Source organism: Mustela nivalis (genome assembly GCF_964662115.1).
Source record: "Mustela nivalis genome assembly, chromosome: 9".
Classification (NCBI taxonomy): Eukaryota; Metazoa; Chordata; class Mammalia; order Carnivora; family Mustelidae; genus Mustela; species Mustela nivalis.
Window position 1 is genome coordinate 80430718 of NC_139028.1, and position 26065 is coordinate 80456782.

The window sequence follows — 26065 nt, forward strand, 5'->3', positions numbered from 1 at the left end:
TACATGTGCCATGATGTCTCCTTCTGATGGCTAAGGGAGTATGTTCTTACAGATTCTGTGCTTCTGAGAATATCCTAAGATAAGGGCACCTGTGTGGCTCAGTTTGTTGAGCCTCTGCCTTTGGCTCATGTCCCAGGTCCTGGGATTAAGTCCCGCATCAGGCTCCTTGGTCAGCGGGGAGCCTGCTTCTTCCTTTGACCCTCCCCCTTGCTTGTGTGCTCTCATTCTTACTTTCTCTTTCTCTCAAATAAATAAAATCTTTTAAAAAAAAGAATAAGTGATGGGGCAGGAAAAATTATTGTCATTAAATTCCAACCTATACTTAGGTATAAAATATATGATCATTCAATATTATACAGGATGAAATGCGAACTATACCTAAAGCATGCCTGTGTGCTTTTTTCAAGGACTAGCACTTGTGCAATTGTTTGAGCTAGCCACATCATTCAGAGAACCCCGTTTGTACTTGAATGAATGACTGAGAAACAACAGCATCTCCTAGATATTTTCCCAAAGATGAAGTGAGGCTTTCATTTGAAACAAAAACAAAACAAAAACACTGTTGTCTCAATAATAAAATTTGAGCTTTTAAAAAAACTTATATCTACTACCATGAACTTGACAGCTTCTCAATACTAAAAGGCTTTTATGATGAGATGGTTGGTAATGTGAAAAAATATATTATTTGATAATTCATGAAAGGGACAACATATAGAATATCTGCATGACTCAGAGAACCATTATTTTCCAAATGGCCAATGTGTGATGTTATGAAATCATACATGGGTAAAAATATCTGTTCAAAATGCAAGACAGACCAATAGATTTTAATGTGTCAGAGCTGGAAAGTTCTTTGATGGAATTTTAGATTTCAAATTGCAACTAACCTTTAAAAAAAAAAAAAACTACCACTTGTCAAGTTTCGTTGTTGTATCAAAGAATAGCCACAATTATCTAAGAAATCTATACAAATACTCCTCCCTTTCCAGCTGCATATCTATATGAAGACAAATTTTCTTCATAGCACAACAGACTAAAGAAATAGATAAGAGAATCCAGCTGTCTTCTCTTCAACCAACCATTAAAGAGATTTGCAAAGATGTAAAACAATGGTACTGGTTTTTTTTCTGTTTTGTAATATATGCTTAATTTTCCCAAACATGGCATTTACATTACTATTTGCTGAAATTGTTCTAAGACAAAGTGATGAATAAATATTTTTCTCAGTCTCAATCTCTTATATAGAAAATATTGGCAGATAAAACCCATAGTTACTAAAAATCTTTTAGATATTTCAGAGTGTAAAAGGGTTTTATTTATTTTAAAAGATTTTATTTATTTATTTGACAGAGAGAGATACAGTGAAAGAAGCAACATAAGCGGGGGTAGTGGGAGAGGGAAAAGCAGGCTTCCTACGGAGTAGGGAGCTCAATGTGGGGCTGGCAATGGGGAAGACCAGGTAAAGAGGTTTGTGCAGTACCCTGGGATCATGACCTGAGCCGAAGGCAGACACGTAATGACTGAGGTACCCAGGTGCCCTTGCAGAGTGGTTTTAACACCCAGTTGGAGGATCACTGGTTTAGGCCACAGAGAGGAGGGCTGGTGGTGGAGTGGAAGACTTAGGAGCATTATAATGGTTTTAAAGAACTCCAGAAGATTAAAAAGCATAAAGCTCTGTTGGAGAGTTCTTATTGATTAGGATTTGGTTAAGTGAGTTTTTAACCAGTTTAGTGAAGGGAGGAGGATGGTGCAGTAGAGTAAGATGAACCTGAATTTGAATTCCAGCTCAGGAAACCATGGGAAATCACCCAGACTCCCAGCCTCAGTGCCGGCATCTGTATGTGGAGATAACAGTATCTACCTTAGATGGGTTACTGTGAGGATAAAACTCACCGGAGTCTTTGCTACTTAAAGTGTGTTCCATGAACCAACAGGTGGTTAGCAACGCTACACAACAGATCCCTGGGTTACGATCTACGTTTTGTTGAGATCCCCACCTAGCAGAATGCACCCAGCAGAATGTCTGCCTGCCACACATTTTAGCATTTCTTATTCTTCAGCTGATAGATAACAACTATTTTGGTCTTTTGGGCTAAGGTAATTGGTTTGACTTGGAAAAACATATTTGGTCAGTTTACTTAGTCTCTTTTTCTTCATTTTTGACCTAAGTTATCCTTCAACTCATTGAAAGGTCATTAACTTCCAGGCTTATGGTCTAGATTCTGGAGTGTCTCTGTCTCTCCTCTTAATTTATTTATTCACTCAACACATATCAGACACCCAGTATGCGTTAGCGACTACGCACACCACTAAGGAAACTGGGCAAAAAGAACATGGTCATCACATCTGTGACACTCTTAGCTAAAAGAGACATGAAAATGAGCCAAAATGTGACACACATCGTTCTCAAGATGTAAAGCTCTGTGATTACCGGGCAGTAGTGTACAGGTTAAAAAAAACAAAAATCTACAGAGTATACTCTTTTCTGGGTTTTCTTAACTTCTCTCTCTCTTTTTCTTTTTTTTCTATCTCCCTCTTTCTCTGTTTTCCCTCTATCTTTTTTCTTTTCTTTTTTGCCCCAATTTGAAAATAGTTGTTTACTAAATGACCCAACTACAAAAATAATCACGGTGGGTACCTTAGCTCACCCTTCTAATAAGTCTATTCATCTGGTCTTCCCCGTTGCCAGCATCTCCTCCTTCCTCAAGATGGGTGATGTTTTTCTTCATTCCCCCTTGTGGAGAAGCACCCGAAGGGCCATAAGAGGCTGTTTGCCTCTTTGACACTTTTCCCAACAGTATAGATCTCATGAATCCCATCCTCTGTGCAGATGATGCCGTGTTTACCAAGAGACGGAGCAATCAATGTGTTCTCTGTCAGGACCATTCTCTTCTTGTTGATTTTGCTGTAACCATGCATGGGGATCAATTCATGCTCTGACTTCAGGGCTGCATCCCCTCCTGCTCTATATGGCTCACAATCCTTAGCATGTTAACTGAAGCCTTGGTGAGCCTAACAAAGGGCCATTGATGATCTGGCAAAGGGGAAGAAGCTTCAACACCTTTTAAACCTCTTGGCTTGGACCCGATGATAAATGCCAGTTTGGGTTGTGCAGGTATGCGGCAGTCGCCATCTTTTTGTGCCATCCGACCCATTCAAATCTCAGTTCTGAGTGTTTGCCTAGATTCCTTGTGGTAATGCTTAGCTTTTTCTTTTCTTTTCTTTTTTTTAAGATTTTATTTGTTTATTCGACAGAGAGAGAGCCTGAGAGAGCATGAGCACGGGGAAGAGCACAGGAAGAGGGAGAGGCAGACTCCCCACTGAGCAGGGAGTCTGAGGTGGGGTTGATCCCAGGACCTGGGGACCATGACCCCAGCAGAAGGCAGATGCTAACCCGACTGAGCCACCCAGGTGTCCCAGTGCTTTGCTTTTTCATAGATAATCTCCCTCCTTGCCTTTCAAAGCATCTTTAGGGCCAACTTCCTTTTCAAATGCTTGATCTTCAACTCCATGAAATTCTTTTGCAGTTTTTAAAGGGTTTCTGGCACAGTAGGAACCTTCTTTTTATTCTCTCCTGCACTCTCCCTGATGCCACTTGGAAAACAAAAAGGTGTCTCTCTTTTTTTCACTCACACAAACTCTACCCCCAATGTGGGGCTCGAACTCACAACCCAGAGATCAAGAGTTGCATGCTGTACTGACTGCACCAGCCAAGTGTCCCATTAACTTTTCTTAATTTAGAAAAACTTTGTCATAGAATGCTTCCTGCTTTGAAGTCTACATTGTATTATAATATTGCTTACCACAACTTTTTTTCATTTGGCTGTAATTTTGACCATTGCTGGATTTTAACTGTTCTAGGTTATTTTTTTTTTAAGATTTTATTTATTTATTCGACAGAGAGAGATCACAAATAGGCAGAGAGGCAGGCAGAGAGAGAGGAGGAGGAAGCAGGCTCCCTGCTGAGCACAGAACCCGATGTGGGACTCGATCCCAGGACCCTGAGATCATGACCCGAGCTGAAGGCAGCGGCCCAACCCACTGAGCCACCCAAGCGCCCCTAGGTTATTTTTCCAATTTATTTACATTAAAAATAATTTTAACTGAGATTTTAAAAACACACATAAAATCTTATATCTTAGTCACTTGCCATTCAGCAATGTTAGCCATATTCTCTAGGACTTTTTCATGTTGTGAGACTGAAACTCTATGCGCATGGCACAACTCTATTCCCCCTTATCACAGGCCTTGGCAACCACAATTCTACTTTCTGTTTCTATTAATTTGCTTGTGTTAGATACCTAATATAAGTGGCATCATATAGTACTTGTCTTTTTCTTGTTAGCTTATTTCATGTAGCATAATGTCCTCAAGGCTCATTCATGTTGAGCATGTGACAAGATTTCTTTCCGTAAAGCTGAATAATAATCTATTGTGTGTAGATGCCACATTTTCTGTATTCATTCATCCATCGATGGACATTTGGATTGCAGAAGCTATTGTGAAGAACGTGAATGATGTGAATGGGACGACCTCTCGGCTATTGTGAACAATGCTGCAATGAACATGAACATGCCTCGGAAGGACTTTGACTCCAAGGGTAGACACGAATCCATCCCCATGCCTGAAAATAGTCCTTGACTGTAAGTAAGAAATGTGGGCTTGGGCCAGCAGGGAGGGAAAAGCAAGCTGCTTCTGCTCAGGATCTCATCACTGGATGTCCAAGCAGCAGCAGTGGGGGAAGGAAAAAACCGCCTGAATCACTCAGAGCAAAGAGTTTCTTGTCTAAATTTTGTACGCCTACCATGTACAGAATGTTGTGCTAGGTACTTTCATATGTGTTGAGGAGGAAATGTGGAGGGTTTCGCAGATGAAGACAATTATGACAATGAAGATTTTTTTTTTTTCCGAGTTCCCAGGATCATGTCTAAACAATAACGAAAATAGTGATCACCTGTGTCACAGACAGGCCCAACAGGGGAGGATATCAGAATCTTATCTGGAGAGAGGCCTTTTGTTTTTTTAGAAAGAGAATCACACTGAGAATAGCAAAAGTCAAACTTTAAATATGATACAAACTACTGAAATTTAAGCTGAGCAACTTCTTCCCACCCTCACTGTTGGGGCATGGGTTCGGATAATAAAGAAATGCAGGTCTCTGTGGCTAAGAGACCAAACTCTTAAAGCATACAGAAACCCTGGCCAGCATTTCTACCTGACATTCTTTATCCCTAAGTTGCTGGTTAAATTCATTGTTTCTGTTGAAAGCTTGTCTTTAAAGAAATTTATTTTCACTTGGGCAATCCAGAGTCTGTGTGTGGGCTCCCAAGTCATGGCTACAGATGACATTCCTAAGAAAATCAGTTCATACACAAAAGTCAGGAGCAACTTTGAGCTTCCCTGGGGACCAGGAATTATAAAACCTTCAAGGAGGGAAAGGGAAAGCAGTATAAGATTGAACTGCCTTTCACTGAGTTCTTTTAGTGCATCATTTCAGTCCATAGAAAAGAGGAGAAGGATTACCGCAGACTCAAGTTGTTGGTACCATGTTACTGGAACTACTTTACTTGTCACCATAGCAATTATGGTTATTTATGGTACAGGCAAGGAGAAAAGGCACTGGCCCGAGAGTTAGAGATGGGTTCTAGTTCTAGCTTGGCCACTAAGCAGCTGGGGGGTGCCTTAGATATGTGCCATCCCCTCTTGGATATCAGCTTACCTTCTATAAATTCCAGAAGCATGGGGACTAGAAGCTCCAACCCTTTCAGCTAAGACACTCTATAAATTAATGAGATCACTTGACCACTGTGTCCATTCTACTTTTTATTTGGCATTTGTTCATTTGGTACATATATACATATATAAAAATCTGTACAAGGTAAAAATACAAAATAAGTATTTCTTTATAAGTTATGCAATTAAACAGCTACATTTTTAAAGTTTAAAGGCCATTGCAAAAAAAAAGAAAGTCTAATCAGTCCTTTATAGTCATTCACAATAACATTGGTATAAAATATCCATACAGCACATGTGTACAAAATAGTGTACAGTTCATAAAAGCTGTGCAAAGACAGCAAAGTTCAGTAAAAAAAAAAAAAATCAAAATCAAAGAGGCTTGAGGGTTCTCTCTCTGCTCACATCATGCCCAGTGCTCAAGAGCCTTTCAGGTCAGTGAAATCTCCCCAGAAATAATAAAAGGGCACAAGGTAGAGTGCTTGGTGCATATACTGTGGATACGGAAATTTTAAAGAAAAAGCTTTAAAACATGCATACAGAAATAGAGATGGACTTTTCCCTCAACAACTCACTTCTTTGCCCAGAGAGCATTGGGGATATGACAGAAAAGACTCGTTATTTATGCTGTGCCTTAGACCGGAAGGAGTCTGTGAGCGTGTGTGTACAGATTTGGCTGGGTAGGTGACCCTCCAACCTAAGATAGGGAGGTGGAGGCATCTAGGAAGTCAGAGGTCTTGGAGTCATATGCCTGGGATGTTGTGACTCCTAACTTCTTTTCCTTTGCCATTAAGAGTTTTGCTAAAGACCTGCAGAGCCTAGCTCACTGCTAAACCCAGGCTATTGGTGTGAACACCCCCACTGTGTTTAAAATAGCTTGCAATAAGCAAGATAGGAGCTCTGGTGGAAAAGTTAAGGCTGGGACCAAGACCCAAGTTTCACTTAGTGGAAAGAGCTGTTGGGAGGTAGTGGGGGGGGGTGCCATTTTGGGCAATGGAAGGGGCTGGGGAGCCCCTGACGAGGTGATGGTTCTGCAAAGGGGAGCCACAGCGTCTGGGCAACCGGAACTAAGCCGACACGCAGACGGAATCCCGCCTCTTCAATTTCAAAGCACTTCTAAACAGTACCCAGGCCTCGGGAAGGGCTTCTAAGACACGGTGATCTCTTCCTCTTCACCCTCCTCATCCTCCTCGGAATCGGAGAAGTCCGAAGGCTTGCCGGGGCTGCTCGAGTGCGCGGGCGAGGCGGGCAGCGGCCCTTCCAGCCGCGGGTCCCGCAGGTGCCGAGGGTCGGGAGATGCGTGATAGACTAGGCGGTGGCGGGGGCTGCCCCGGCCCTCGTCTTCCTCTTCGTCGTCCCCCGGGCCCTTCTGGCCAACGTCACTGAGGTCTGGGTGCGGATTGAGTTTGGTGGGAAGGGTCTGCTCTCGGCAGCCCCCGCTAGACAGGAGCTCGCGCTCCTTGGAGTTCCGCCACTTCATGCGTCGGTTCTGGAACCAGATTTTCACCTGGGGCGCGGGGGATGGGGGGGGGTCGGGGAGAGGGACAAGCAGAGGTTAGCGCAGGCCCTTCACACCAAGGCCCAGGGGTGGGGGGTGGGCGCCGGCAGGACGGCCTGGGAATGTAGGAGGCTCTGTCTTTCCTCTCCTTGCCTGGTGCCCACGCCCTGACGTGGGTTCAGAAGGCTCAAGGCACTCACCCTACCCTCACTCCCTCTTCAGCTCCTCGCTGCTCTAACCCCATCCTCTGACCTCTGACCCTGATGTCCGCGAGGGGTGGGGGGTGCTGAGCCGGGCGTGGAGTGAAGAGACCGGGAGAGAAGCGGGCTGTCCCGACGAGCCTCAAGGAAGCTGGCGGGTGCACCTTACTTTCCCCATCCGAACAATGGGACCGAACTGGTCTCAGAGAACCCTCCCAGTTGTACCATGCCTGGGGGAGGGGTGAAGCGTGTGGGCTGGGGGCTGGGAGGAGACCGCTCTCACTTGTGAGTCTTTCAAGCCCAACTTGGCCGCCAGCTTCTTGCGGTCGGGCTTGCTGATGTACTTCTGCTTCTGGAACATCTTCTCCAGCGCCTTGCGCTGCACGTCGGAGAACACGGCTCGGCGCAGCATGCCCCGGCGAGGCTTGCCGCGGGCCGCAAGCGGCCAGGAGAAGGTCCCCGGGATGGGCACAACGCTTGAGGACGCTGCGGAGGGGTGGGAGTGAGGGGTTGCGAGTGAGTGGGCGGCGTCCCGCCGGGGCAGTAGCGTCTGCCCCTCCCTAGGGGCCTCCCTCGGTTCTTCTCTCTGATCCCTTCATCTCTTTAAAGCTCCCCCTTTTCTCCTCTTGGAGAATAGGGCAGGAACCTACAAACCTGCGAGAGTGAAAGGCGCTTTCCGCCCAAATAACTTTCCCTTTCAACCAAGCAAACCCGGATTAGGTAAAACCACGGAAACACAGAAAACAGCCCCTACAATAGCCTGTTTCATTTTTACATTCAACGGTCTCAGGGGAACAGTCTCAAGGGGGCAAACCTACGTGTATCAGCTAAACTAACAACAGGAAAACATAAATTACAAAAATAAAGATAAAATATACAGAGGATGCCACTGGGTTTCCCCCTTAAGCTTTTTTTCACCTTGGTGGCTTTTGTATTCTTTAGATGAAAAGGAGGTACTTTACCGATTTGACAGAAGAAAATCCGCTTTGGATTTTTTTTTTTTTTTGAAAAATCCAATCAGCATTCATCTTTTTCATATTAATCTTTCCTCCCCTCCCCCACAAACGTAAAGAATTCGGCCCGAATACATGAAAAGTGGCAGCTAATTAGCACATTGACCGCTCCCCAATGGGTATTGGCATGATAAAAAGGGGGAGAGTTTTGCTTTAAGGGAGGGAAAAAAAAAAAACCAAAAAGAAACAGAGACTCTAATGAAGCGTGAATGGTAATTGTGTAGTAATGAACTAACAGAAAAAGACTGAGGACAAGCAGCGAAAGCCATATATTACTGGGACAAAAGAGATTTACACTTTCAAACTAAACACAACTGCAGGCCAAGACCATTGGGAGAATACTGATGGCAGAGGCTTCTCTTCCCGGAATCATTTTCATTAAATGGACATGAAAAGCTATTTATAAAGCCCGGGTTGTTTTTGTTAGAGCATTGAGATGAGGGAGAAAGGGAGCAAATTCCATTATCAGCAGCAGCGTGAATAGTGGTGGGGGGGCTGTTGGTGAATTCTCTCTCCCCCTTTTAAAAATCAATTGCATGTTTCTTTCGCTGATATTTGGGAGTGTTGTCGTGGTTTTACCCATCCCCCACCGTCCATGCCCAGTCTCTCTTCTCTTTATAGGCTCTCCTCTGTCTCCACTGAGTCTCCACTGGTTTCAGAGTTTTGAGCTATAGTTTGAGTCACTACTAGGTTTGCAGGATGAAAACCTCCCATAAACTGTGTTAAGGTGTTTCTCCTTTAGACTGGGACCCAATTGCAGGCTTCCCTCAGACTTCTTATGTTACAAGCTCAAAGTCTTTAAAAAGATAAGGCGGTGGGGGAAGGGTCTGAGAAGAGGTTGGGAAATCAAGTTGGAAATAGAAGGTTGGGGTTGTGGGAGGATCTAGTCCCCCTCCCCCTGGGCGACCCCAGGCATCCCACACAAGAGGGCACCCCATGTGGTCTTGTGAAAAGCCCCAAGCCCTGAATGAGTCTTAAAGAGAAATTAGCCCCGGCTGGTAGGTGTCTCTCGGCGGCGTGGAGGGGCGAGGGCCGATCTGTGTGTGGTTGCCCGAGGAGCTGACCAATTGGTCATGGTGCTGAAACCTTTGTGGGGAATCGTGGCCAAGTGCACTGACTCTGTGGGAAAACGGCGGCGTGAAGGGATGCCAACAGCTCCTCGCCGGGAAGGGAACCGCCTCAAATTGGGACCATGACAATTCCTGCTAATTTGTAGAGCAGGGAATTGGTGCAAAGTGTCAAGCAGTCACTGCTTGTGCTAAATAGGGCATCAAATTGGCGCGACGGATTCGTGAATGTTGTACGCCTCGCAACCTCTGAACCAGAGCATAACCCCGAGGGGTGGACAGAGAAATATGGCTTCGGAGCAGGGAGCGATGGGGGACGGCAGGGAAGGGGGATGAGACCTACCTGGGAAATAAGAAGATCTGATGAAAGGCTGGAAGGAGCCTTCGAAGTAGGGAAAGGCGAAAGTCTTGGGAGGAACGCTCTGGAGCAAGGCGGGGGATGTTTCTGGCAGAGAATAAAGGAAGAATGAAAAGGAGGGAGACAGGGAATTTCATTAAGTACTTGATTATTGTACAGAACATTAAATACATGATATCATTAATCCTTCGGCCGGCTTCAAAGGCATTTTCCTCGGTGTTTTGACAGAATAAAAGAAATCATCCCCTAACATGGTGCCATCTGTGAGTATCCTTCCGCCCTCTCCGCACCCCCCCCCCCCCGTCCCCACGCGATCTGCCACCTCAGAATCGGTCCGTCCCCAGTCTCATCCTGGGCACTAGAGAGATATGTAGTATTGGGAAGAGGAAGAAAAGAATCGCAGGTCCAGAATACTAGCTAAACTAGTAAATATATTGTCTGGGATTTTAAAAACTTGCTTCCAGAAGTTCGAGGGCAGAAACACAGACGCCTAGGGGCGCACGCTCTCTCCGACTGCAGGTGCTCAAGTTCATTATGAGGGTGGGGCGAACCTGGAGCTTTTCTTCCCAGGAATTGGCTGGACTTAAGTCTCACAGTGCGCGACGTGAGGCTTCGGGGATCTTGCGTAAGTATGTGCGTTGATGTGTGAGTGGGTAATTGCTGCATACAGGAAAACGAGGCCAGAAGTACTCGCACCTTGACCAGTGCGTTTTGCGCTCACTTACCTGTTCTGGGCGCTGAGGAGAGGATGGCGTTCACCCCAAACTTCAGAAACGTGGGCTCATTGGCAGGTGAGGCGGCCGTCTGAGGTGAACCGTCTGGTCGACTGCCCGGACTCGGGGAGCCCAGGTCTGAGGTCCCGGTGTCTGTGAGAGTCGTGGGGACCCCCTGCCTAGGGGGCGACATGCTGGCGGTGGGTAAACTGCGGGGCAGGTAAGCCGGAGGCCGGCTGATGCGAATCAGATCCTCCACCAGGAAGCTGGAGTGGCCAGAAAATGCCGACTGCAGGGACTGGGGCAGCGTTAAGGTGGGCGTGGGGCGCAGGAGGCTGGGGTACCCCGCGGGGGGTGCGAGGAGGCCTGGGAACATCATGTTAGGCGCGGGGCGGGCAGAAAAAGTCTTCTTCCAGTGGCCGGAGGGTAAAAGTCTCTCTTCCCGCCCCTCCCGCCCCCGCAGTGCCCTCTCTCTTGGGCAAACGTCTCCAAGTAATGATCCCACTTGGGCGTCTGCGAGTCCTCCGTGGTCCCCGTCGAGGTGATGGTTTTATAGTGGCCCGCCCGTTAAAGCGCTTTGAAAAGTGACAGCTCTGACAATGAAGTTCAACAAAGTTCTCCACCCGAGCTTCATTCGCCGGAGGCTCTGGGCGCTCTGATTGGCGCAGGGGTGCAATTTATGATTGGATTAGTCTTCATAAGCATGGCCCGCACAATGGGCCGGCAACAAAGGCTGGCGCGCATCAATTCTGCATATCGACCGCCTCTTTGCAATACAGTGCGCCCCCAAAGCTCTCGCCGGGAGTTTTTGTTCCGAAGCAACACCCGGGCTAATTAAATGCCTATTTAGAAGTTTCAGATGACATCTTGCCTCATAGAAAAGGAATTATTTAAAGAACGCACTAAATTTATTTGCAGCTCCCCTGCTGAGCCTGGAAAATAAATCAATAAATATTCATAGAAATTCATCTCCAGGCAATCAGTAAAATAACCCTTCCCCTTGTGGGGTGGGCAATGGAAAATTTCAAGTCAGTGAACATGAAAATATACTAGCTTCTTCAGTCTCTAACCCTACACGCTACTCCAGCTGAGGCATAAAGCAGATGTGAGGGGCGGGTAAAATCAGTGTTTGTGGGGTGCCATTCTAACAACACAGGGAGATTGGAATGAATGCTTTGGGGTTATTGGATGTGAGTCCATAAGGATGGAGGGGGAGGTCTTTGCTTCCTTTGTGTCGGGAAACTAATGGAGTTTGAGAGAGCTGGAAGATACCTGAATGATAAAACGTGTCTCCTTCTGCAAATTCCCAGCAACTTAAAACGATTTTCAGCGACATTTCTGTAGAAGTGTCACCGAGGAGCACTTCACAGCTTGCTGGCCTCGTAAAGGATCAGAAAGCAGCAAACGACCAAGGCTAGGCGGCAGTATTCCACTTGCACGTAGGACTTACTCCTTCTGGAAGCAGCCTCAAGCCAGGTGACTAGAACGCTGAAACGCTACCCTGGCTCCTTTCCAACCTCAAAGAGCTTTCTGCAGTTTCATTTGTAACTTGCAGCCTGGACTGTTAAAACCATAGCAGTGAAAGTTGAGGGTTCTACCTATTGCTTAACTTGGCCAAAGTTTTGCAACCTCCTAATTAACTGCAGTGCACAAGCACGTGAAAGCAGTGGGAAGAATGCCATTCCCAAGAATGCTGGCCCACAGTCAGGAGAGTCTATGCTTAATCTGGGGCCCCAAACGAGAATCTTCTTGGAGACAGTCCTTCCCTTTACTCTGGGTTGGGTCTAGGGTGGCGCTGAACCTCCATTCCCCAGTTTCTCTGTTCGGCGAGATAACAGATGTGTTAAATGTCCCATTCATTTCTTTGGTGTGGCTGAACCTCCCCAAAGAGAAGTGTGCAGCCCCGCCAGGCTGCCCTGATCCTATTAACCATGAACTAACTGTCACCTTCAGCTGGTTTTCCTTTTTGCTTTTTAACACAAAGCTTTCTCAAAAATCTTATTAACCAGCTTTATTTCTCTCGATGGTTTTGTTCAGGGCGTTTTGTGTTGATGATCTCCATGTCGCTGCTTTAACCATTCAATAAAAGTGCATCTGTGATTTATATCACATTAAACCAGAAACAGAGCCCGCTAAAGCTCTCCCTTGATTCAAATTAAAAAGTTATTTAGGGCCAGGCTCTGGAGCCGAATTATAATGCTCGAAGATGACGCAAGTATGGAGTTTCTGAGCCTATGACGCTTATGGAGGCGTACTGGGCAGCAGGCGGCTGAAAACCTCTAAGGAAAGGAACAACTTTTAAATAAGTGGCTCTTTAAATATGCGAAATGTATTGTTCCAGTTCATTGGAGTTCCCGGGAAAGGTGGGGGGACATGACAAACCTTGGAAGTTTGTTTTTGAAGTTTTACAATAAAATAGGGGTGGAAAGTCTAAACTGCTTGAGCACCTGCACTTTAAGTTTGCCACAAGACAAAGTTTTCCGTCGCTATCAATTCCCCACTACCCTTGTCCCCAGCTGCTTTCTGGAAGCTGGGAGACCGGCTCTGGTTTTGCATTCTCTCTCTCCAACTCTTCTCAGATCCAATTCTCCTCCGCCTCTCACCTCCCTCCCTCCCTCCCTCTCTCCCTCTTTCCTTTCCTCCCCTCCTGGAACTGTAGTCAGTTCCCGAAGGAGAAGAAAGGGATGACTACAGGTGTTGGATTACCCATCAATGAAGCGCTTGCCCAGTCTTCTGGGGGGTCGGAATAGCGCTTCCGTTTGCAAGGTTTTTTGTGGGGAGGGGAGGCGCGCTAAGAAGTCAAAGCCAGTCTGGAGCCCTCTTAGTGCCATCCTCTTCCCTAGGCTTCCTCTCCTCCTAGAGCATTTCTCTGGGTGTAGTTTTTAGTTATTATCCTGCCCACCTACACGCTCCAAGCGCCCGTACTACCACTCCCACATGCGCGCGCGCGCGCGCGCGCGGGCGCCCGCACCTCCCCCAATACACACACACACACACACACACACACGCATCCCGGTCGTTCTACCTTACTATAGACTAACTGCTGCTAACTTATCTGCTTTTTAAAAGGGGCCCTGACATTTTGGAAGCAACCCCTTGCTGCGATCCACGTGGACTCTGCTTCCAGTGATCTGTCTGCAGAGCCCCCTGAAGCATTCCTAAGACGCAAAGAGGAAAAGTGAGGGCGGGGGCGAGGGCTGGCCCTCCGTGAAAAGGCAGAATAAATCCTAAGGAAGCAAGAAATCGGACGAAAGGATCTTACTTTAAGTGATCTCCTTGAACGCGTCTTTTCAAACCCCGCGATAGCCTAAGGGGCTGCGCGGCGCTGCGGCGGCTGCTAAGACCTGTGACTAATGCCGTTTGACCTGAGCCCTTGGGGTTTTGTGCGTCCTGCCATTCATGGTAATGTCGTTATCTTCAAGTGTATTTCAAAGAAGTCACTCACGTCCTCTCTCCCAGAGCTGGGTTGTCTATTTCTCTTTCAATGGAAAAAAAAACGCGAGTGGAAAAGTGAGACTCCGAGGCCCTGGCTGGCGTTAAGATGCTTGCTTGCCCCACAACGCTACTGCTCGCGCGGGGAGCCCGCGGCTGAGATGGCCGGGACTCCTGGGCCCTATGAGGCTAAAGCCGCAGAAGCCTTCCTGGAACCGTAGGGTAGACTCTTGGAACCTTCTCTGGGAATTTCTTTCCTCCCCGCCAGTGGAGAGCGGGCGGGGCCCAGCCCCACGCGCCTCGCTCTCCGGGTCGTGGGGCACTCCGCAGCCAGTGCACCCTGGTAAGCGCAGGCCGCGCGGAGGTAGGTGAGGTGCCTGCGATGTAGAGAGTGGGCTTAAGACTCCCTGCCTTCCGAAAAGTTAACGAGAGATAAGTTCGGGAAGGTTGGGACCCCAAGGTAGCACTTTGCAAGGATTTGAACCCCCAGGCCTCGGCGCTCTGGGTAGGAGCTGCCAACACTTGGAGTTCGTCTTGAAAGTTTGGCAGGATGCGGGGCGGGGGCGACGCAAAGGAGTGCGCAACGCCTGGCTTCTTTGCTTCTCGGGAGAAGAGGGAGCTGACCGGCTAGGCAAAGGAGGAGGGCGACAAGGTTTGGGCTCAAAGAGGCTTCTAGTCGCCCCAGCCCTCTAGGCAACCCGCTCTATTAAGACACCTCTAAAGGGGTTCACCTTCAGAATAGGCCACAAGGAACTACCGGCCTCCCCAGCTCTTTCTAGCGTCTCCCCCCACCCCTCATTCCTTTCACACTCACCCCCCCCCCCCTTTTTTTTCCTTGAAAATCCTTCTATTGTGCCAATCAAGCAGATGGTTTGCAGGAAATATAGCTTGGCCTCGCTGACCGAAACTAATTTTAACTAGCTTTCCAAGCCTGAAACGTTTGTTTTGCTCTTACAAAATAGCCCCCAAAACAGCTGGCAAGGGTGAATTAAACCCATTAAAGACACATTTATAAGAAATTATATTCACATAGATTGCCTGAACCCCCTTGTGCAGCCTAAGAGGGGAGATGAGCGCATTTAAATGAAAATGTCGCCGAACGCTCCTCTCCTTAACGTAGCCTGAAAGTCTCAAAACATTTTACTAAATAGATTAACTTGACTATTGTCTTGCATCACATTTATCAGCTTCATTAAGTGAATAGCTGAACAAATATATTACGCATGCATGAAAAGCTCTTTTTCGAGGAGCCTCATTGTATCCTCAGCCCTGACAGGTGGTTAACTGTGTGTTGTGTTTTTTTGTGGGTTTTTTGTGTTTTCTTTTTCTTCTTCTTCTTTTTTTAACCCGAAGAAAGAGGATCTCTGTAGAGCAGCTCGGAGCGCAGTGCCCGGCTGGCGAGAGTTTACTTTAACTCGGGCTCGGACGCTGTGGCCCAGCGGTATTAACACGGTGAGGCGTCGGGAGAGGCGATCTCAGCCCATTCAAAATAATCAAAATTAAATTTAGAAGAGCCGGGCCTTGAGTACTTTTCCTCTCCATCACCACCGCCCTCCCCCCTTTGTCTGGGACATCAATTTTGTATTGTTTCTTTTCAAAGCTAATAATGTTTGTCTCTCTCTCTCGCCTTAAAAATAAATGGCCTTCCTTTTCCTTGCTTGGCCAGCTCTCCTCAGGCTGCAGGTTAAATATCCTTTTAACTCACATTCGGATCCACTTCACTTTACTGGGTGTGTTTAAGGATAGTCCTCGTCTCCTGGGTCTCGCCGTGCCTGTGTGTAAAATGAGGGACTGCCCTAGCGAGCTCTCGGTAGGCCCTTTCAGGTCTGACCTAAAGTTTTTAAAACGCTCAGCTCTTTGTCGCCCCACCGCGGGCCCCAGCAGCTCCCAGCGTCCGGCCCCTCGGGCCACTGGAAAGACGGCATTCTAGGTCCCCAGGGCGCGCCGCGAGCGGAGGGAAGGAGCTCCCAGAGCGCCTCAGGCTTCCGCGCGGGGCGGCTGACCTCGGAGAACTGCGCCTGCGCGCTTTCTGCGCCCCCGGGGTCTCGTGATGCATTGGGTGCGGAGCGGAAAGCCCTACGGCTGCCCGGCCCGCGAGGCCTGCGGGGTGGACTGACCCGCACCCTCCTCCCGCCCCTGAGAGCGCCCCTCTTCGGTGCTGGTCTCGCCACTATCAGTGGCCCGTCGCCAGGTGTAAAACAGGTGATTCTCCCTGACACGCTCCCCTGGTGCTGGGCGGCGCCTTTCAGCTGCTGTAATTACCCGTTGCGGCCCCACAGCGAACCCTTTCCTCACCGCCCCGCCGCCTCCCCACCAGTCCGCCCCCATCTCCCCCACCCCCAGGCCCTTACCCTCGCCTCAAGCTGGAGCTATTGATTTCCCGTCCCAGGGTCTTTCTGGGTAAAGCGGCTTGGATGAAGGTGAAGTTCGCTGACGGGCGCTGGGTGGGAAAGGGTACAGGACCTTTCTCGGGGGCCTGAAAGAGCTGCTTTTGTGGACGGCGGGAGGGAGAAGAGAATATGAAATCGATTCCTCCTTCTTCTAGTCCCCAAGGACTCCAGGATGGGGAGCAGATGCCTCAGAGCGAGGCTGGTTTTGTGTCGGCGTGGAGCTGGCCCCTGGGGTGCAGGGGAATTGGCGGTCTAGTGGGCTGGGTGACAGATCCTGGAGCCATGAACGCGCCCACTGCTCACCACCACACACACTTCAGAAACGGGACTCCCGAGAAGCCTGGTCTAGTTTACTTGGAGTGAGTGTGTGAGAAGTCTTAGATCAGTCCTCAAGCTACCTCTGGGGCTTGTTGTCTTGATGTTAAATCCCATCTTGTCCAACATTTCAGAGCCTGCAAGGGAATAAAGATGTTTGCCTATGCACTGAGACACCCTTCTTAGAATTTCGGAGACAGAACCTTTCTTCACCTTCTCCTTTTTCTTTCCCTTTTGTTAAAAACAAACAAACAAACCAGATGGTTTGCTTTAAAGCACAGAAGGAAGAGGAGTTATTTGTAGATTTAGGGACATTTGGTTGGAGGCGGTAGAAAGGAAAATATCCTTGTTTCTAAACATCCCCAACTCTTCAGCTCATTTTCTCTGTTTGAAATTTAGAGATTGATCTTTTGGGACGAAGAGGTAGTTTGCAAATCCAGATACCCACGGGAGGATTCGAGGTAAGACTACTAGTTCTTTTTAATGTGGTGAAAATTAGTTTTAAAAAATATATTTCTTGTAACAGGTAGGGGGGCTTGATTTGGTCAGAGGAGAATCCTATTGGCTAAGGAGGCAAGTTTGAATCAGGAATCAGTATTTGAGAGCAAAGTGTTCTGAGGTGGGTGGGCCTCTAAGTTGCTGGAGATATGTGGGCTCCAGGCTGAGGTAGTGCTGGAGGTTATTTCAGGAAAAAAGGAAAACTCCCCCAAGACTTTTATCTGCTCTGTGACTCTGCTAGTGCAGGAGAAGGAGAGGGAGGCTTAGGAGAATGTGACATCCTCTTCCACTGAGAAGGGCTGGGGAAAATAGTCTTATCTTAGGGTATTGTCTGTTTTGCACAAGGGCCTTAAGCCAACTGCCATCTATGAGAATTAAATCCAAACATTCCCTTGCCTGCTTACCCTCATTCACTGACGACTCCTTCTCTAACTGTGGAGAGAAAAAGAGATTATTATTCGACAGAAATGCCTTCCATTTCCTTCTTGCCAACCTACTCTCTTTTCTGTGCACGTTGCCACCGAGTTCAGGCCTCTCCTGCCTCCCTGGGGACAGTATTAGTTACTTATAATCTTTCTGCTCTTCCAAATCTACTTCCAGCCCTTCTCCCCATGCTTTGGCCCTAAGAGGCTGGCCTCTAGGCAATGCCTTGGCTCCAGGATACCTTGCTGGCTGGTTTCTTCTAATTGGTTTCAGTCCATGGGAGGAAATGACACCAAGTCAAGGGCAGGAGGAGAGAAAGGTCAGGCATTTATTGTTACTGCTTTCTTCTTGCTGTGTTGAATTTCTGGGAGTGACTACAGCCACAGCTCTGGAAATATTTTCTTGCCAACCTATTGTTCTTTCAGGCCCAGAGATGGGACATAATGGCTTCTCACTGTTGCTAGTCTTTGGGTGCATTAACATTTCTCCTTTAGTCCCATATCCACACTTCTGTAATTGTTTTTTTTCTTGGAAATATTTGCCACTGAATTCCTCACTTTTTCATTATTCTCCCTACCTATAGCTTCAGTATCCCCTTTACTACAGATTCTTTGAAATAATGCTCATTTTGGTCACCTGGCTGGCTTAATTGGTAGAGCATGTGACTCTGGATCTGAGGCTTGTGAGTTCAAGCCCCATGCGGGGCATAGAGTTTACTTTAAAAGAACAAAACAAAATATCAAATAGTGCTCATTTTCAAAATCATCATCTCTTGGCTTTATGTTCATCACTAACAACTTCTTCTGACATATTTCCTCTAACTTTTGTGAGATAAGATCAAAGGAGGAAGCCTGTGACATACCCCACTCCACTTCCCATGCTGACTCCATCCTGCATTACAAATGGTCATGCATCCAAGAGTGTGGATACCTCAAGCACATGTCCAAGATCCCTCCACATCCTTGCATGCCTAACAGTAGGCCCTGAGCTGTGCCTCAGCTTAAGGATGAGCATGCTAGGGGCATGGCTGACTCTTGGAAAGAGAGACTTAGGAAGAAGCTGGCGTAGTCTCTGATCACAATTTTGGTTCCATTTGAGTAAAGAATTTCAGGGCCTAAAGGAATGTGCAGGCTCTATGTGAACATGTCCCCTCAGCCACAGGACGTAAGTGGAGCTGAAGGGGTGACAAACTGGGGCCCTCTTTAAAGTTCAGAGCCCAGGCCACTTCCTTGTCTCTCCAGGTCTAAGCATGATACTTTTTTCACAATCAAATTTTTGAATGCAATGTCTGCCCTTGGGTTCTCTTATTCTTGCCACCTCCATGAGCTTTCTCAACCTGGCGCCATCACATTCTACTGGAATGGCTTTGGTCAGTGTCACTGATGTCATCCCTGTGGGCCTAGTCAATGATCTTTTCTTCCTTGGCCTGCCTGCAGCATGTGTCTCTGCACTTCTCTCTCCTTCTTGGTCTCAGGGTTTTCTTTTTTTTTTTCCAGACTGCTTCTTGCTGTGTTTAGGAGCTCTCTTTTCTCCCTTTATCCCTCAGCCTATGATGTTATTCTGACTTGGGCTTTTCTCTTAGTTACTGAGATTATAACCTATCATTTATTCTATCCCTGTTGAGCTCCTTGCTTTTCCCCAAGTGTGCCCTGCCTTCTCAAACCCCGGTGACTTTGTGCAAACTGCTCCTATACTCTCTTTGCCTGGCTGACTTCTGCTCCTTGGAAAAATTTGGCTTAAGACTTACCTTCTCCGTAATGCTTCTTTGACTTGGCCTCTGAGGTCTGCACCTCTTGGATATTTTCTTGTAGTACCTAATACCCCCTTTAATCATTATATTTACATTTAGAGTCACCAGATCGAATACTGAATGCACAGTTACATTTGAATTTCAAACAAATAAATATTATTTTTCATGTAAGTATGTCCCCAATATTGTGTGGGATATACCTATACTAAAAAAGCTATTAACTGTTTATCAGAAATTTTAATTTAACAGAATATTCTGTACTTCTGTTTGCTAAATCTGGCAACTGTACCTATTGGAATAATTTACATGTCTGTTTCCCCTGTACACCGTAGACCCATTGAGGGTGGGCACCATATCCTTTGACACTGTGTCCTGGTGCCTGGCATCTGGTGTGTGTTCAGAGACTATGTACGTAGTGATATATCCTTCAAATTCTGGGAGCACTCTCCTGTCTCACCTAGAAGGACCTTTCCTGCTTTAAAGTTTGGTGTATTTGATTCACTGATCTCTCTTCTAACCTATTCTAAAGTTTTATCATTAATAGTTCTTCTTTTTATACTATTTGGTTCTCTAGACAATAGTTAGATTGAAAAGCTCCAGAGTTTGTCAGACGACTGTGTAATCTTCATTTGTATCCCCTGGACCAGTCCTCTTTGCTGATTTGGATGATTCAGTTGGTGTTGTTGGCCATCAGTGGATATTCCCAGTGACTATGCTTAGTTGACCAAATATGTTTAGCAGAGAGCCGATTTCATAGCACAGGCAACATATAAACACTAACTGCTGGTCTCACTGCATTAGATGAAATAAATGTGTAATATTTATAATATAATTGATGAAGGCACTGGCAGATCCTTACCCAACCCTCATTTGGGTTCTTAGATAGAAACTATGTGTATAAATAGGTATTTTAATGAACTCATCACTAAGAGAAATTATGTGACCCAGGAAGCAAAAAGTTGCTACTCTGATAACCGGTATTTATCAAAAAAGGGGTTCCAGCTCATCTTTAAGCCCTGGGTACTTAATCAGCTGACATGAGATAGAAGCCCAGCACAGGGTATCAGAATTGGTTAATTCTGGTGAAAAGGAAGGTAAAGAAAATGGGAAGCTCAGAGAAAATGCAGAGATGTCCATCTTATCAGAAGAAGAGTCAGTGTATAGAGCTAGAACTGCAGTGCCCAATTCAGTAGTCACTCGCCACATGGGACTGTTCAAATAGAAATTAGTTAAATAAAATTGAAATAATTCAAACAAAAGCTTAAATATAAATAAAATTTAAATTATAGTACCCCAGTCACATTAGCCACAATTCAAATGCTCAATAGCCACATGGGACTCGTGGCTGCCATATTGGATGGCACCGGTATAGAACATTTCCATTATTGCAGAAGTTCTTTGGACAGCATTGACTGGAATATTGCAGAAGTTCTTTGGACAGCATTGACTGGAATTTCTCAATGTGGGAAACTGATGCCAAGAAGCTGAGGCTGTTGGCCTGGGGAATGGAGACAACAGGGATATGACTGCCATATTCAAGGATTTGAAGGGCTGCCAAGAGAAAGGAAATAAGCGCCAGCTCTGTATTACTGGAAGGAGCCAGAGAGGGAGGATACTTTATAGCAACTTTATTGCATGCTTTGTAGCAACTAGAGACTTTAATATATAACTCATATCTTTTCACCCTGTCCTTCCTTCAGTTAACAAACCTTTCCTGAGGTTCTCCCATGTCCCCTCAGGAATGATTCCAGATCTGGGAATACTGGCATGAACCAGACAGACACAGCTTGTGCCATCCTGGATCTTCCCATTCCAGGAAGTAGGGATGGTTCCCTCCCAGCTGCTCTCCCCACCTCTACCACAGCTTTGCCTCCCCATTCTCCTCCCTCCTCTAGGATGCCAGGCCCTTTCTTGTTAGTGTACACGTATTTTTCTCTTTGCTAGATTTGTTTGCTTTGCTTTACTAACTCCTGATCATCCTTCAGATTGCAGTTTAAATGCTGCTTTCTCATCGCTTGGTTTTGATGACCCTATACTTCTTTTTTCTTGGATTTCTACATAGAGAATGAGAGAGCACCGGTTACCACTTTACTAGCTTGAGTCCAGCTACCTAATCTTTCTCTCCTTAGTTTTTTCAAGTGCCTCATGTAAAATAGATATAATACTTACCCTAAGAGGCTGAAAAATGTTGCTTTCCAGAACAGTAACTGGCCAATATTTATTTATTTATGTATGTATATATACATACATACATAATATATATATATATATATATATATATATATATATATATGCATGTGTGTGTGTGTGTGTGTGTGTGTGTATCAGTGCCTTTTCTTTTCAGGAAACTAAATATCCTAATCCTATGCCTGATTTTCTTTTAAATATCAGGGTAGGATTTTTAATGAAACAACAATGACAACAACACATGATAATCACAGCTTGCTTTTTTGAGAACTTATTCTATGCCTAGTACTGTATTAAGTATTTTCCATGCATTATTTAAAATAATCTTCAATCTTATCCAGCCTTATGAGGTGGATCCTAATATTATTATCCTCCCTGATCTACAGAAGAAGACACAGAAACTTAGAGAAATTTAATAACGTTAAGTATGTTGGCTTTGCGTTGTATCAGCCTGGCAGGTTAACCTCCTTTTTTTAGAATTCCCTTTGCCACCTAGTTCCTGTGGGAATGGGCCACCACAGTCTTGAGAGATCTGGAGTGCAGAAGGAGAGCAATAACCATCTTGTAAGTGGGTCAACGGGCTCACCTCTGTGTGAGGTGGCAGCTGGACATGGGGGCTCCAGCGTCCCCAGGTTGTTTGACTTCTGAGCCAGGAGCCAGGACCTCCTCCCTGGAGGAGGGCACTGGCTTGTGCAGGACACCCACATGCACAAGGTCAGACATAGCAGGGACTGACAGGGGTTCCAGTCTGTTCTTGTGGGGTTCCAGCTTGTGTTTGTGGCTTCCAGCCTGATATGGAAACGTATCTGATATATATGGTGTATTGCTCCTTGGTTCTACTTCTCTGATTGAATCCTAATGCACAGCAAATACCAGAGCTAAGGCTTGGAACTCATTCTGACCCAAGGACCTATGTGCATAACCCTTATTCTGTACTGACTCAGAACCAACCTCTGAGGAAAGTTTTGGGATTTTTCAGCTTATCAGATTGAATCTGTGGTTTAAATTCTAGGTCAGGAGCCCTCTTCTTTTCCTTTGAAGTATTAGGGGGATGAAGAAGTCATTACACTCATAGGCCAAACTGACATTTAGCAACTGTTAAAATTTACCTTAGTTTGTAAAAACTGAAAGTTCTACCTCTACTACTATGAGTAATAATGATATGAGTATATATTTAGCTTTTAACAAATTTCAGGTACTATTCCAAGTGCTTCTTGAAGTCATTTGATCTTCACAATTACATTAAGAAATACAAGTGGTATTTACTTCAAACACCTACTTCATTCATAAAAGTAGGTGTTAGATTTTTTTTTAAAGAGAATTCTTTGTAGGCAAGGGCCCTAGAGTTAGGGGAGCTGTTTTTTCCTGCTCTGAGGTAGACGTATATGAGCCACAGGTCGATGTGGCTCCATTTTGGAAGAGCATATATCTAAAGGACTTAGCACATATCTGTCAGCTGGGGTACTTCCAGCTGCATTAGCAAAACATCCATCAAGAATAGAAGAAACTACAGAGAAGTTATTATTTCCTAAAACAAGAATTCCAGAAGGACCAGGGTTCATTAATTCATTGTCCCATTGATATCATCAAAAATCAAGGTTCTTGGGGCACCTGGGTGGCTCTGTCCATTAAGCATCTGCTTTCAGCTCAGGTTATGATCTCAGGGGATCTCGCCCCATATCAGGCTCCCTGCTCCGCGGGGAGCTTCTCCCTTTCTCTCTGCCCCTCCGCCCACTCCTGCACCCACTCTTTCTCTCTCTCTCACAAAGTAAATAAATAAAATCTTTTTTTTATAAATAAAATCTTTCAAAAAAAGATTTTTAAATTTTAATTTTAATTTTAAAAACAATTAAATTTAAAAAAAATTTTTTTAAATCAGGGTTCTTTCTGTCTCTGCTCTGCTATCCTTAATATGTTGACCTGTCTTCTGTGGCTGGCTCCCTCACAGTTTCTTTTGGCTGCCCCAGCTCTATGCATCACATGCAAACGACAACACAGAAAGAGAGTCCGTTTATTGTCTCCGCTCTCCTTTTATCAGCAGGGAAAAGAAGTCTTCTCCAGAAACTTGCCTGGAAGATGTCCACTCCTGTGTCATTGGCCAGAATAGTGCCAGTCGCTCACATCTAAGCCAGTCATCGGTGAGGAAATGGAATTGCTTTTTGTCATTAAGTAGACCAAGGGTCACTTTCCTAGAGATTATGTAGGTACTGGGTTTCTGATCAAAGATCCCTATTAGCAAAGGTAAATGGGTGTGACTTTAGATACAGAACAGACACTGTTACTACATGTTGAAGCATAGTGCATGTAATGTGCCCTACCCAAGTTAGACCCATGGCTGAGTTCTAGTAGCTACTCTTACTAGTGTCTAGCTCCTATTTCATAATTTTTTTATTTTAAGATTTATTTATTTATTTATTTGAGAGAGAAAGATCATAGTGGGGAGAGGCAGAAGGGGAGGAAAAGAAAATCTCAAGCAGACTCTGTGCTGAATGTGGATACCAGTCCGGGGCTCAGTCTCATGACCTTGAGATCATGACCTGAACAGAAACCAAGAGTTGGATGCTCAACTAACTGTATCATCCTGGTGCCCTCCTCCCATTTGTTCTTTTGAGAGAGAGAGAGAGAGAGTATGAACAGGGGTGGGAGAGGGGCAGCAGGAGAGGAAGAGTCTGAAGCAGACTCCACACCCAATGCGGAGTCAGATGTGGGGCTTGATCTCACAACCCTGAGGTCATGACCTGAGCCAAAATTCAAGAGTCAGATGCTTGACTGACTGAGCCATCCAGGTGCCCCTGTTTTATAAAAATTTTTAATGATTATTGCAGATACTGCTAATGTTCCCTGATACCCATTTGTTTCCTTTGTTATGGACATACTGCATTTCCTAGATTTCCTCATAGTTAGATGGAGCCATAGACTCAGTTCTGGGCAATAGAATGTGGGCAGAAGTAATGTGCCTCCCTTCCAGGCTTGGCATATAGAGTCTCTCATACAGAATCCTGTTTCTCTTTGCTTCCATTAGGACACAGAGGTCCCACGTTGGAGTGTTAGAGGTACAGTGCATAATGAATGCAGGACCCTGAGTCATGGCTTGGAGGTGAGCCACTGATCTTGTATTGGACTGTGACATAGATGAGAAGTAAGCTTTTATTGTAAGATTTTGGGGCTATCAGAGAATTTATCCTGACCTGACTAAGGTATTCACCAAAATCATCTTCCTCATGCCTCGTGTTTTGAGCTATGGGTTGCAGATATGATGTGCATGTCTCATGCAGCCACATGGTTATTCTAATAGGCGTGAAATCTCATGCCTATTAGAAATAAAATCCCTTTCATGTTAGCCTTACTTAAGCACTTTCAGTGATAGGGAACACAGTATTTCTAGCAAGAGATAACCTCTAGTTAGTTAGAGATAACATATGGATTAAAGGTGGCAAATAGACTTCAGTTCATAGGCTGAATCTCACTGATGGTAGTTGCATCTAATGTACTGTGTAGAGGGACCTGGGTGGTTCAGTTGGTTAAGTGTCTGACTCTTGATTTCAGCTCAGGTCCTGATCTCAGGGTCATGAGAAGATCCAGCCCCATGTCAGGCTCTGCACTGAGCTTGGGGTCAATATGTGAACTTCGGGGGCAAGGGGTCAACGTGGGCAGCCTAGGAACCTCTGTCACATGAAGAAGGGTGTCACAAGGAGGGTGACTGAGTGCTGAGTCCCCTGAGCTCATGAACGAAGTCTCCTAGATGTTTCCTGTTAAGGGACAGGACTGAATAGGGCTGAGCTTGCAGCAGAAGATTCCTTTGGCCCCAGACTGTAGGTAGAGGAAGGATGCGGAGTGAGGATTTTACCACATTGATCATTTTAAGTGCAAGAGCGCTTGCCGCCATGGACACAGTTAGTAATCGGGAGTTACTAGATGAATGTTTGTTGAATGAGTAGTGAACAGCCAGGCCAAGGGAAAGGAATAAAGTGGTTACATTTCTTTTTGAGTAAGAATATGGTATGTAACAACATTCTTGAATAGCTACTAACCCTGCACTTGGCAGATCCCAGGCAGCAAATTTCAGATGTTTGGGCAAAGGCACCAGTACTAAGGGGAAGAAAAGAGAGCGTCACTTTTAGTGGCAATTCACCACCAAATCTAATAAATTAACACAGTGTCTCTGTATCTACTTTATATGAAAGTCTACTTTATATGGAAGTCTACTTTATATGAAATCAAAGGTGTTCTCCTCTGGCACAGAAGAAAGCAAGTTGCTTTGAAAAAAGCATGAAGGGTATTTGGTAAAACCATAACTTTCTTTGCAGATAACTGAGTAAGTGTTCATGTGTTTTAATTCTTATTTTTATTTTGTTTCTAAAAAGTGCATAGCTTCTTAGTATACCAACTTAGTTAGAATATGTTTTAAAGGGTTTCTCAGATTCAGAACCTGTTGGAGGACTGTGGTTACAGAACATATTGGCCTTCATCGGTTCAGAAAGACAAGCA

At 45.7% G+C, this 26065-nt stretch overlaps 2 protein-coding genes across 2 annotated transcripts in view; one reads left to right on the forward strand and one right to left on the reverse strand.

Moving 5' to 3' along the window:
* Positions 1-6880: 6880 nt before the first annotated feature.
* Positions 6881-10961, reverse strand: DBX1 (developing brain homeobox 1; the record flags this gene model as incomplete). The annotated part of the gene is made up of 4 exons (XM_082682566.1): positions 6881-7240; positions 7715-7917; positions 9855-9956; positions 10595-10961. The coding sequence occupies 4 exons, from the start codon at positions 10959-10961 to the stop codon at positions 6881-6883; spliced, it is 1032 nt and encodes a 343-aa protein (XP_082538692.1).
* A 3214-nt stretch (positions 10962-14175) lies between these two features.
* The window catches only part of LOC309840336 (uncharacterized protein), a gene marked incomplete at its 5' end in the record, with an annotated part of 147982 nt that continues 136092 nt past the window's right edge, over positions 14176-26065 (forward strand). Inside the window, 5 exons of the mRNA XM_082682397.1 lie at positions 14176-14231; positions 15868-16216; positions 17119-17180; positions 23616-23715; positions 24600-24674. Coding sequence (XP_082538523.1) covers positions 14176-14231; positions 15868-16216; positions 17119-17180; positions 23616-23715; positions 24600-24674 — 642 coding nt within the window. The remainder of the gene's footprint in view (positions 14232-15867; positions 16217-17118; positions 17181-23615; positions 23716-24599; positions 24675-26065) is intronic.